At 39.6% G+C, this 13372-nt stretch overlaps 1 protein-coding gene across 2 annotated transcripts in view; it reads right to left on the bottom strand.

Moving 5' to 3' along the window:
- RBMS3 (RNA binding motif single stranded interacting protein 3) overlaps nt 1-13372 on the bottom strand; it is an 882638-nt gene that overhangs the window by 98348 nt on the left and 770918 nt on the right. For both annotated transcript variants that reach the window (XM_082258270.1, XM_082258271.1), the window contains exon 7: nt 13134-13240. In XM_082258270.1, the coding sequence (XP_082114396.1) occupies nt 13134-13240 (107 nt within the window). The remainder of the gene's footprint in view (nt 1-13133; nt 13241-13372) is intronic.

The raw sequence follows: 13372 nt of genomic DNA, 5'->3' as shown, positions 1-13372 counted from the left end.
TATTGCACACAATTGCGTTAAAATTGACAAAGCACATACTTGAAACGCATCATCACGACAACTCTTCTCCCCTCTATGTTCCAGGCGGGTGAACAGGCATGTCATTCAGGCCCGAAACTTCCGCCTTGCACTGCTGTGACTTCACACTGGAGCACCAGAGGGACCCAGCTTGGCTCCCGTTCGTCCATGGCTCTGTGTGAGCGGCTGCATGCCTGCACACCAGGGTGGTTTTTGCACTACCTTGCTACACCGGTTCAAGTGGCCATCAGCCCTCTTATATCTGGACCCACCAGCCTGGTACTGTATTGGCTTTTATTGACTAAAGGTTTCAACGCAATTGTGTGCAATAAACTGTATTGAGACTTTCCATTGGCCTTCATCATTTACAAGGAATTAGTGGTCATCATCCCCCCAGATAGCGCTGTCCTTTCTGTTGCCTGCCTATTTTAGTACCTCCATATACTAACTGTGACGGCTGCACTGGGTGGGCCCTACCATAGAGACAGTGCAATTCCAAATAGGGCTTAGCGCTTGGAACACCTTGCTGTTGTGTTTATTCAGTACAGACTCTTTGATAGCCCTACCGAATAATCTATGACAATGCCAGCACTGATCATGCTTCAGTATCATTTACACTTGGGGACACCCTCGGATCTTCCACTGTGTCATGTGGTGATTCCCTTCATCCTTGGGCTCCACTGAAGACTTTTAAAGTGCCTGGTTAGAATATGTCATATATAACTCCAATCTCCTGGGAAGCAGGAACATTTTAGATGAGAGGAAAAATCATGTCGTACATGGCAGCATACAAGTAACGCACCCTACAGTGCTAGCAAAACCCTTAAAAGCATCACAACTAAATCATTTTGATTCTATGGCACAGATACATAAACATTAAAGGGAAAATATAATTTATGTGATGGATTGATAGATATGAGCAAACTAAACAATCAAACAAGGACCTCTAATATAATAAATAAGGTTGGGAAGCTTTGAGCCAGGTTGTGGATTTTCTCTGCCAGCTCCTTCTACCAACAATTCCGCAAGAACCCTGAATGCTAAAAAAATTACCTTTCTGATAATCACTCAGACTATCTTAGGTCTAGCTGATCCAAGGCCCTAGGACCAAATAACTTCACCTCAGAATTCTGAAAATGAAATTCTGAAATTAAAGAGAACACCATCAACAGCCTAGATTTACTCTACAACACCGTTTGGGATGATTTGTATTTATTTGCTGACCATTAAAGAGTAAACCATAAAACTGTTACCAAAAAAGGATAGAGACCCCACACAACAAGGATCATAAAGGCCTCTCTCATTAATAAATTTAGATGCCAGAATGCTGTCTAAGATGGTAGCAAATTAACTATCCAGTATTCTAATAGGTCTTGTTCACCATTCACAGGTAGGTTTTACTAAGATACAGTCAACAATCACTAATATATGCACTAATATATATGCTAATAGCCATCCACACCAAGACCTTGTTATATTTGCTCTACATGCCAAAAAGGCTTTTGACAATGTTAATTTGCAATAGCTAATCTTAAGGTTAATTGCCAAAAAAGGTCATGATACAATTTATTTGGTGCAATAAGTACCCACAGATCTCAATTAGAAAACTTTGAGGTTAATTTACTAAAGGAAAATATAATGTGCACTAGAAGTGCACTGCAAGTGCAGTTGCTCTAGATCTGAGAGGAAGCTCTTAAATGAGGGGCAACTCTGTTGATTTGTATCATCCAATCATGTGCAAGGATTATAATCATTGCATGTTCCCTTCAGATCTAGGGCAACTGCACTTGCAGTGCACTTGAAGTGCACTTGTAGGTGCACTAGCAGTGCACAGTCTATTTACCTTTAGTAAATCAACCCCTTTGTCTTTCAAAGAGATGAATACTAGATACTATCATTTTCTCTATAATCTGCCTCTACTGCCCCATGTAACTTGACAGCTGTTCTGCACAACAAACTGTACGTTCTCTCTCAAACCATCCAAGATCTGTTTGACTATCATATTTATATGCCCCTATTTTTTCAAGACTAGGTACAGAAATACAAAATCCCTAATTTGTTGTATTTCCTCCAAATCACAAAGTTCTAACAAACCTGCACAAACGATGTAAATGCTTTCATCACTTCTACCCTCCTTGAGAACATCTAACCACCAAGATGTATACTTTTTTCACTCGTTATCCATAATTACAAATTTATAACAAACCATTGGAAAATACCAATGTCAAAGACAGAACATGGAATTTACAATGGCTAGATTAGAAATTATTTAATAGATATGAAAAGACATGTAATAGTCAACAAAAACTGTCAAGAAACACAATTTAAACATTTTCATAGGCCATGAACCCTGACTTTGTAGACTTATCTGTAGCACCTTCATGAAAATGCCCAAAATACAACCAAACAAAACACACTCCAACTCAATTGTCTTTGGTCTTGTCCAAACACAGCCAATTCCTGCACTTAGGATTTCCCTCAACTATTCCTGAAATTGGCTGGGGTTCAGAATGGTTATATACAGTATATGTCTCTTGATGGCAGACAATGTATATTGAGGGACTGAAACTCAACTCACCCTCCATGTCTCTCCAAATCTCTAATCATGAATACTCATATACCAGGCCCATATTTTGTATGTGTATTACTATTGTAAATGTTGTATCTGTGTAAGAACATGGCCATGAATCTTGCACCCTAAAATGTTTTTCTGACATGGTAAGACCTGTATTGTCACTTAAAAATGAAATATGTTTATAAAACACTCAAACTTTCTGGCAGCAGACTTATACACTGATTTATTTAAAATGTACATATTCACTGTATAGCTGAACAGGATTTCTTGGAGGATCATAGCCAGGCATTAATGTATATTTGTACATGTTACACCATTACATTTTTGTGAGTATGTATGCAATAAAAATATACTGAAATATTATTATTTTCAATAATATTATCATTGAGAACCTCGTTTAAGAAACATTTTATGGTTTAAGAGATATAAAGGTAATTCTATAATAAAGAAAGAACTGAATAAGGAATATATTATACGATTATACATATGTTCTTCCTGAGACCATTAATGCATTTGTATGCATTAATTAAAGGCTTTTTTAATATATACAGTATATATATATATATATATATATATATATATATATATATATATATATATATATATATATATACTGTATATATACATATACTGTATATTTATTAGATATACCATTGGGCTGATTTTCTAATGAAAATGAACAAGAACAGAAAAAATTCACTATGGTAGACTTGGACTGCAGGTTAGTATGAGAGCACAGATGCATGCACACTCGGTTATAATGGTGAACCATTTTAGCTGATTATAAACTGATGTTAGATTTGTACAGTGCAGTACTAGTTTACCAAGCGCTTTGAACATCCAAATAAACTTGCTTTTGTGACTTCAATTCCAATAAAGTCCAAAAAAAAAAAAAGGAAAAAATAGTGACGAGTTTGTTAAAAAATGAAGCGCATGTGCTACATTCAAAGCAATAGGTAAAAAAAATACATATTATACTATCAGAATAAAAAGGCAGCATATATAATTATTATGACAGTTTCTTTCTAGGAATAATACAATAACGAATACATTTGAGATGCTAGTAAAAAAAAAAAAAACACCTCACGCAATTAAAAGTTGCAAATATTTTTTTTTTCTTTTATGAATTCCAGAGTAAAATTGACTTTGAAACATTTTTAATTTTAAAAGAATAATTATAATAATATTAATAATAATAATACACAATCAGTAGTTTCTAATAAAGAAGGGATACATGGTCACAAAAGTACTGATAGGTGCTGGACCTAAAATCACATTCAAGTGAACCTCTACTGCACATTTGGGATTTAAAAATCAACTGTGTGAATAAAAGACAAAGCCATATTCTACAGCAGGAATCTCTTTTTGCTCTCCTGTATAATAAAATAGCTTTACAATAAAGTAGACTCATTTGAAGTGCCTCACACTGTAACACAAATTTATGAATGATAAAACTATAAGATCAGATAGTCAAAAAAATATAAAAAATATACGCCAAATGGTGAAACAATGATAAAAGTACACTTTTATATCTTTGGGGTGCGTTCATGTACATTAACACATTGAGGTAAGTCAGCCCATTCAAAATAATTGGGCTGCCAATGCACCTTAATGTGCTTAAAATTGCCCATGACCCTTTCTTACTAACACAACACATCGCAACACACTAGCATAAGACAACGCAGATGTGTTGTCTTAGTGTATTGGAGTGCCAATCAAAATGAACAAGGATTTGTGACTCTAATTGTGTTACAATAGCTTTTTTAAAAAAAGCAGATGTATTAAAAAAGGTGCAGTTCAGTATTTCAAAAATGCATAGTTGCCTAGCTGAGAATGAAATGCATGGCGGGTCATAGTACCTGCCATGCATGTATGGGGCCGTGGCAAGACCAAAAAAAAAAATGTGTGTGTAAAAAAATGTACTGTATAGAATATAAATATTGCTATTGGTCAAATTACAGATGACAGGATTGGTCAGTTAACGCTAAAAGGCTATTGGTATTTAAAAAAAAAAAAAAAAATATTTACTGTATTGATTGGAGGAATTTCAATCCTGGAAGTGACAGTTATTCCCTATATAAGGGAGTGAATTAACGGTTTAAAATCAGTGGACAGGAGAGGACCAAGAAGTTCGTTGCCTAGCTGTTACCTGGTCATGGAGTCCCTTCTGCGAGAATTGCTGGAGAGAGCCCGTAGCGCGGATGGCGAGGAGTGGGTGAAGAAATGCCTCTCCATTCCGGTGGATGCCTCCGTCTCTGCTGGTCCTCCGCCATCTTCGTCCCAGGCTTCTTGCGTGTTTCCGGCTCCTGTTGACCCCGGCGATGACGCGGCTTCCGATTGGCGGCCTTCGCGAATGGGATCGTCCGCCCCCGGTGACCTGGATGTGGTTAGCGGCAGTCGTCATTTCCGGGCGACGGCTTCCTCCGGGTCCCGGGATGGTAAATTACAGCGGATCAAGAGGAAGCCTAGCAGATTTGGTCCGGATGTGGTCTCATCGGCTCCGATCCCTGCAGTTAAGAAGAAGAGGGTCGTTGCAGGTAATTCTGGCGACTGTTTGTCCTCGGTCCCTGGTGGGGATAATGTTTCTTTTTTACAGGTTTCAGTCTCTCCTGTTGTAGGTCGGCCGACTAGTACAGTTCTACCCGGTTCGGTACCGGCAGCGGTGGCCTCAGATTCCTCTTCTGCTAATGTTTCTCTCCCGGCTCCGGTCCAACGGCCTTCAAATAGCGGTGCTGCGGTCAGTGGTGACGCAGCCGTTGCAGGTGAGCACCCTGCTAATGCTATGTTAATCTCTGAATTTGTGCAAGTTATGTCTACTTTTTGTAAGAAATTTTCTAATCCAATGCTAACAAGCGATTCTGCCATAACAAGCGATTCTGCCATATGTGGGGATGTTAATGAGTTAAATGTTAATGAGTCTGAGGTTCCTGCCTCTCTGCAGGAGGTTTGGGGTAATGTTGCACTGGTGGATGTTTCTCCTTCTGATGCATACGTTGTAGATCCAGTTCCAGTAGCTCATCATGAGGCTTTTGCTGGTAATTGTGGAAAGGTACCTGAGATTGCTTTAAAGGGAGCATTACCCTGTCCAGTATCTCCTTTAGGATTTCATCTTAAGGAGACGGTTAAAGAGAAAATTTTTAGAGGGGAGTATGTTGACATCCTGTCATTGCTTCCTGGCCTCAAGCTTTCGAAGTTTGACAATGATAAGACGGGCGAGGATAGATCCAGGGTAGCTCCCAGGACATTCCATAATTGGTTACAGGGTTTCTGTATTTATTCCAGTGTGCTGGGTGAAAAGAGACCAGAATTGTGTAGCGGGCTTTTCCAGCACTTGGATATAGTGCTGGAAGCATACAAGAATTTCCCTGGTTTAGGTTGGCTGGCTTATGACGAATCGTTCAGACAGAAGCTGTCCATCCATAAATCTTTGCAATGGGGTGTTAAAGACGTAGGATTATGGCTCAACTTGTTGTTGCCGCAAAAGCCTGCTTTTGTGCCGAAACCTCCTAATTCTGTTACTCATAGAAAAGGTGTTTGTTTTGGATTCAACGATGGCATGTGTAAATGGCCGCATGCTTGTAAATTCAGGCACGAGTGCTCGCATTGTGCTGGGGCTCATCCTGTATCTAAATGCTACAAAAAACAGGCTTCGCTTGGTAGTCAATCGAATGAGAAGCAAATTTTTCTTAAAGGCGGAAACTACAGTGAGCTTGGAAAAAATGCTCCCCTGGCTACGGGTTTACCCAAACCGTAGGTCCGCCGATATTTTGATTCAGGGTTTTTGTTTTGGTTTTTCTTTACCTTCCTTTTCAGGTACAGGTTGTGTAATTCACGACAATCTTCCTTCTGTGGCTGTGCATCCTGACGTCGTCCGGCACAAAATTGCTAAAGAGATTGCTAGCGGTAGGGTTGCAGGGCCTTTTTCTGCTCCCCCCTTTCCTAATTTTAGGGTCTCCCCGCTAGGGGTCATAGCCAAGAAGGTGGATGGTGAATTTCGTTTGATACACCACCTGTCTTTCCCGTCAAGAGAATCATTGAATGACGAGATTGATACTGATTTATGTTCTGTGTCTTATGCTACATTTGACGATGCACTGTCCAAGATTAGAAAAGCAGGTTGCTCGGCCTTACTTGCTAAAGCTGACATAAAATCCGGTTTTCGACTGTTGCCCATTCATCCCAATGCTTTTGATTCTTTGGGTTTTTGTTTCGATGGAGAGTTATTTTTTGACAAATGCTTGCCGATGGGGTGCTCCATCTCCTGTTATTATTTTGAATTATTCTCCACATTTTTGGAATGGGTAATTGTTAGCAAGTCGGGTCCAGATAGTGTACTTCATTATTTAGACAACTTTCTCTTTATTGGAAAGGCAGGGTCTTCCGATTGCATATCTTGTTTTAGGTACTTTGAAAATATTTGCTGCGAATTTGGTGTTCCATTGGCAGTCGAAAAATCAGTATATCCTACATCTTGCCTTGAATTTTTAGGTATTCAAATCGACACGACTGCCATGGTTTTTCGTCTACCTGATTCAAAAATATCTAAAATTCGTTTACTTTTGACTTTTGTTGTAGGTAAAAAGAAGGTCAGGTTGAAATTTATTCAATCTCTTCTAGGTTTACTCAACTTTGCATCAAGGGTCATGCCAATGGGCAGAGCCTTTACTAAACGGTTGTATAGGGCTATTTCCGGAGTCTCTTCCCCTAGTCATTTCATTTCTGTGTCGGCTGACATTAGAGATGATTTATTAATTTGGTTGCGATTTTTGGATTCTTTCAATGGCTACACCGTTTGGCAAGATTGTTTTTGCTCGTCTTCTGCTTTAGATTTGTTCACTGATGCCTCCGGCTCGCACGGTTATGGCGTTTACTGGAACGGCCATTGGTCAGCTGCTACTTGGCCTGTCACATGGATAGATAAAGGTTTGACTGGTTGCATAGTTTTATTGGAATTGTTTCCAGTTCTGGTTGCATTGGAGATCTGGGGACTGCAATTTAGTAATAAGCGTATATTGTTACATTCCGACAATAAGGGAGTAGTATTTGCAATTAATTGCTTGTCCTCCAGGTCTCTTCCGGTCATTTCACTTCTTAGATATTTAGTTTTGTTATGTTTAAAACTCAATATATGGCTAAAAGCTAAATATATTCCCGGATTTTCCAACATTATTGCTGATTCTCTGTCTCACCAGCAGATGGACCGTTTTCGGATTGCAGCTCCCGGAGCGGATCTATTGGGCATTTCATGCCCTTCTCACCTGTGGAATCTGGTCTGACAAAGGTTTCTTCTGCTATTTTCTCTTCCTTGGCTCCTTCTACATGGCGCTCGTACCACGACGCGTGGCGTATGTGGTCTTCCTTTTTTGTTGGCAGTGATATTCGTAAATTTTCTTTTTCTGAAAAAAACGTTTTGTCCTTTTTGGAATATTTATTTAATAGACAATTTTCTTATTCCCATATTCTCAAGTCTTTAGCTGGTATTTCGTTTTTCGCGAAATTGCACGGTCACCGCTCATGTATGGAAATTTTCTCAGTGAAATTGGCTTTGAAGGGTTATCGCAAGTCTAATATTACCCCTGATAGAAGGCTTGCTGTTTCCCTTTCATTGTTGGAAAATTTGTGTGTGGCCTCCAATTCTGTTTGTTTTTCACATTATGAAGCTGTATTGTCGCAATGCGCTTTTTGCTTGTGCTTCTTCGGTGCATTTCGCATTTCGGAGCTGCTGGCGTCTAAATCATCTGCCATCGATGGTTTAAGATTCTCTGATGTTTCTGTTACCAGAGGTGTGCTTCGCGTTTTTTTGAGGCGAAGTAAAACGGATCAATTTGGTAAGGGGCATTGGATATCTCTGGGGCGATACGAAAATTCTAAAATTTGCGCTGTTCATCGGGTTGAGAGTTATTTGTTAGTCAGGCCTCTTCCATTTCTTCAATTTCTCATACATCAAAGCGGTAGCCCACTGACGGTTTTTCAATTCAATTCTATTCTAAAAAAATGTTTGGTCCATTTGAATTTGGGCCATCTTCCGATTTCTGCTCATTCCTTCCGAATTGGCGCAGCTACCACTGCTGCTCAATTTGGTATGTCTGACGATTCTATTAGAAATATTGGTAGATGGCGTTCTTCTGCCTTCAAGTCATATGTCCGTCCTAATTCTTGTATTTAATTGCAGGTTCCCGCAAAATTATTTGGATCGTCGGACATTCGTTCGTTTTTTGGGCCCACAAGAGGGCAGAAGTTCGGGTTTATACTACAAATTTGGGTTTTTCATCATCCTCTGCTTCGCTATTCTGGTACGGTAGGCGTGGAATGCGTTGGCGGGACATCCGTTCTGTTTTTTATGAACTGCGTTTGATTTGGCCTTCCCCCGATGCGGTTATTATTCATCTTGGGGGGAATGATTTAGGCTCCCGAAAAAGCGTAGATTTGTTATTGCATATTAAATCTGATCTTATGCATTTGCAGTCTGTGTTTTCTGCTTGTATTTTTGTTTTTTCCGAAATTATACCCAGATTGTGTTGGTTTTCGGAAGAGCAATTCTTTTTGGAGAAAACACGTGTAAAGGTAAATAGGGCTATCTCTAAATTTATGTCCTCTATGGGGGGTTTTTCATTCAGACATGTGGATTTAGAAGGGGGTTTAAGGGGTTTTTATATATGGGATATGGTTCATTTGTCGGAAGTTGCAAATGACATTTTTAATCTGGACTTGCAATCGTGTATTGAAAGGGCTTTGGGCCTTGTGGTGGTGCCATGCTCGTAAGTTGAGCATGGCTTGTGGGTGTGTTTTTCTTGTATGGTGTCATACAAAGGGTGGTCTGAGTTTTTTGACTGGATCACAGTTATTGCTACGTTAATGTGTATGGTTAGTTCGAGCTTTGGGGCTGAACTAAAGTAATGTAGTTATTAAATATAGTTAATAAAGGGCCAGGGCCCATCATACCATTGCAAGTCCAGCATCGTTTTTGTCTTTATTTAATTATAAAGTAATATGTTTAAATTGTTCTGCATGCGGCACCATGAAATGCATGGCGGGTCATAGTACCTGCCATGCATGTATGGGGCCGTGGCAAGACCAAAAAAAAAAATGTGTGTGTAAAAAAATGTACTGTATAGAATATAAATATTGCTATTGGTCAAATTACAGATGACAGGATTGGTCAGTTAAAGCTAAAAGGCTATTGGTATTTAAAAAAAAAAAAAAAAATATGTACTGTATTGATTGGAGGAATTTCAATCCTGGAAGTGACAGTTATTCCCTATATAAGGGAGTGAATTAACGGTTTAAAATCAGTGGACAGGAGAGGACCAAGAAGTTCGTCCCTCCCGCCCTCCCTATGTTCATAGTGTTATGAATGGGTGTGTTTTTCTTGTATGGTGTCATACAAAGGGTGGTCTGAGTTTTTTGACTGGATCACAGTTATTGCTACGTTAATGTGTATGGTTAGTTCGAGCTTTGGGGCTGAACTAAAGTAATGTAGTTATTAAATATAGTTAATAAAGGGCCAGGGCCCATCATACCATTGCAAGTCCAGCATCGTTTTTGTCTTTATTTAATTATAAAGTAATATGTTTAAATTGTTCTGCATGCGGCACCATAAAACATACACATAAGCCTACTGCTCAAAGCCAAGAGTTCTGTAAGTGCAAAAACTCAGTTATTTATGATTGGCAGGCACAGCCATTTCAGCAATTTTAAGTACACAAAGTAAGGTCACTGGATCACAGTTTACCATTCAGATATCTTGCAGCCTTTTGAAAGGACAGCCAAAGGTCCCCTATTTTCTTAACTTCCACAGCTTAGCTGACAGAATTTTTCTTTAGGCATTATGCATAATACCAGCGTTTAGTCCTGTGACCATGAATTATAAATCACTTTGGTTACAATGTACTAGTCATTTAATTTAATAATTTCTGCTTTAATAACACCTCAGAAGTCTATACTGTTTTTTTTTCTATCACACTTTAATTTTATCTTACTTCTCCTTTACTATAATATTTTATATTGGCAGTGGAAGTGGAATAAAGGAAAACAATTTATTCATATTTTAAATATAAAAAAAAATATTCTTTAAATGCTTGATTTGAGGGAATATGCCAATATTTAGGCTACTCTCTCATGGGTGATGCATGTATAGCATGAAAGACCATTTATTTTCTTCCAGATGCTGCATGCAGGCAGTCCATTGAAGTCTATTTGAAAGCATGGCTACATGGACGCAGCCACTTGTCTTATGTGACAAGCATATGGGTAAGCAGCCTTAAATGCACTCTATCTATGTTCAGGGCCATTCTCTTGCACCTACATGCCTGACACATTAGAACGAGTGGCTGTGTCTGTGCAGCATAGCATTCTAATAGACTTCAATGGGCATGCAGCAACTGGAAGTTACAGACGCTGCAAAAAAAAAAACGATTTATTTTCATACTACTTGGGCATCATCTCCCATGTGAAGGTTTTAAAACCCAAATCCAGCTTCAAAAGACATGTTTAATGTCCTTTTCCCAGGACATTGTAAAATAAGAAAAAAACTGTCCTCCACAGGCTCACTGCCCTGCAATCCAGCTTCTTTTTCCAGCTTTCTTTCCAATTAATTGATACTCAGAGTCATTTAACTCACTTCCTGTGAGCCCAGGGCAACAAGAATCTGCCCTTTGGGGGTATCATCCAGAGGCTGACTGGCAACTTTTGGCCCAGGGGGCAAGTACAAACCAGAGGCCCATGGTGCAGCGACTCAGCCCTCCTCCCACTCTCTGTCTTCCCGGCCTCCTCCGGAAAGCGGAAGTGACGTTAGGGCGTAGCATGTAGGGTCACGTGCTACGCCCTAATGTCCCTTCCGCCTTCCGGAACGCAAGCATGAACGCAAACCAGCTCCACCGCTGCTGTTCATGTACCAGCCGATACTTCAGTTCTGTGATGTAAGTGGCTACTATTTTCATTAAAATTACTTTACATACTACACCATGAGCCTCCCTTTTATGTTTTATGCGGCTCACTGAGACCACCAGGGTTCCGATGAATGCATAAGAGGACACCTATACAGCCCATCCATTTGAGTGGATTTGATCCTGCAACACATATCCTAAGCCCACAAGGGATCTGTGACCTAAGGAACCACTTACCCACGCTAGACCCCAAGGGGTAGTCTGGTAAGTGGGCTGCACATTTGGCGAAGGATTCCTCCCTATGTCTGCATGCGGAATCGTGTCTTACTGAGCACTGGCACTTTCTCAGAAAACACATATAAGGACTGTTTAAAAAACAGTGAAGATTATCTCACATTAGCACTTCTAGCACTTTTTTGGCACTAAGGATTGTGGCAATATCATTTGCACTTGGCACTATAAGGATTTTTGTTTACAAACTGTATTTTCAGGCACAGCCACTTTATCCTTTTTAGCATATTGCATATTGTTGCACATATTGTTGGGAATATTATGAATTTATTTGTATTGTTTACATCAATTCTCTAACTTTAAGCACAGTCACTTTAATTTTGCACATTGTCGGACAGTATCTTGTCTGCTAATATTCTGTTAAATGTTTGATTGCCATTACCACAATTTATTATCTTATTATTTTATTGTTTGACTAGCTGCTCAAAATCACTATTCATTTGATATTACTAATATTATTAGTTTTTCACAAATATTCATCTATCTAATATTCAGTTAATAATTTACAATTATTTATTTGTTCACCTACATCAAAAATACCTAGGCGCGTTTACACGTATTGTTTTCTCACTCTCTACTCACTGGCCGAACTCGGAGCTGGCCGGGGGAGGAGAGTCTCTAGCGGGGCATGGAACCGGTCTCTGCTCAGACACAGTTTACACCATCAATGCTGGCGGGGGCCTGTGCTCTGTCCTTGTCTCCATCCCGAACACAGTAGGTCATTGGTAGGGAATTTTTACTTCTCTTCACCAGGAATCCTTTAGGCATGTCTGTGGCAGAAGCATCGACTTTCTATGGGGCATCAGAGCAGCCTGGGTGGGTGTGAAATTGCCCCCTGGCCTAGTCCTCCCCTGGTATCATCAGGCCATTTTCTCAGAATTCTGCAGAGAGCAAGGCTTTATCATTACACTCACTGCAGCAGGGAGTAGGGAAAAAAATTTCAGTGGCCTCCACCTGTAAAACCATTCTGTTTTGGAGGTCACCTCATTGGTGCCCATCTAGTGCCCCTGTTGTTAATTTCATTAATATCAAAGCAGCTAAAATTGATTAACAACCCCATCTGCTACTTAACTGACCAGATCAATATCCCAGGAGTTTAATTGACTTGATGCTATACTCTGATTAAATAGTGTTCCTTTCATTTTTTATGAGCAGTTTATATGGCTGTATTTAGCAGGTCTGAACAAAGCCATTGGCCTTATTCAACAAACAAGGAGGCACGCACTAAGCACAGAGTAGTAACCCAAGGCAGCCAAATGGCACTAATTTTTTAGAAGCCAAACCAGTACAGATGGAAAATGATTGGTTGCTAGAGAAACATTATAACACATCTTTAAAAAGCTGGATATTAAAAGTGCACTCACCTCTCCATCTCTAGGCCACGGCCTTCCATTTTGTGTGTATTTGCTCTGATTTTGCCTCTTTTTCTGCCCTCCATCAGCAAATTTACACAGTAAAGGCTCCGGCGGAGCTGCAACGACAAGACAACAGGATATATCGTTAAAATCCTCCACAAGACATGCTCCTGCCAGCAGCTCTCTGCCTCCTGCATAGCTCAAATCTTTTAAAGACAGATATCTTCTAGTTAAGATGTTTTACTTTT

This window comes from Pelophylax lessonae (genome assembly GCF_965119305.1).
Source record: "Pelophylax lessonae genome assembly, chromosome: 5".
Classification (NCBI taxonomy): domain Eukaryota; kingdom Metazoa; phylum Chordata; class Amphibia; order Anura; family Ranidae; genus Pelophylax; species Pelophylax lessonae.
The sequence above is the reverse complement of the archived record's forward strand: the minus strand, read 5'-3'. Positions and strand labels throughout refer to the sequence as shown.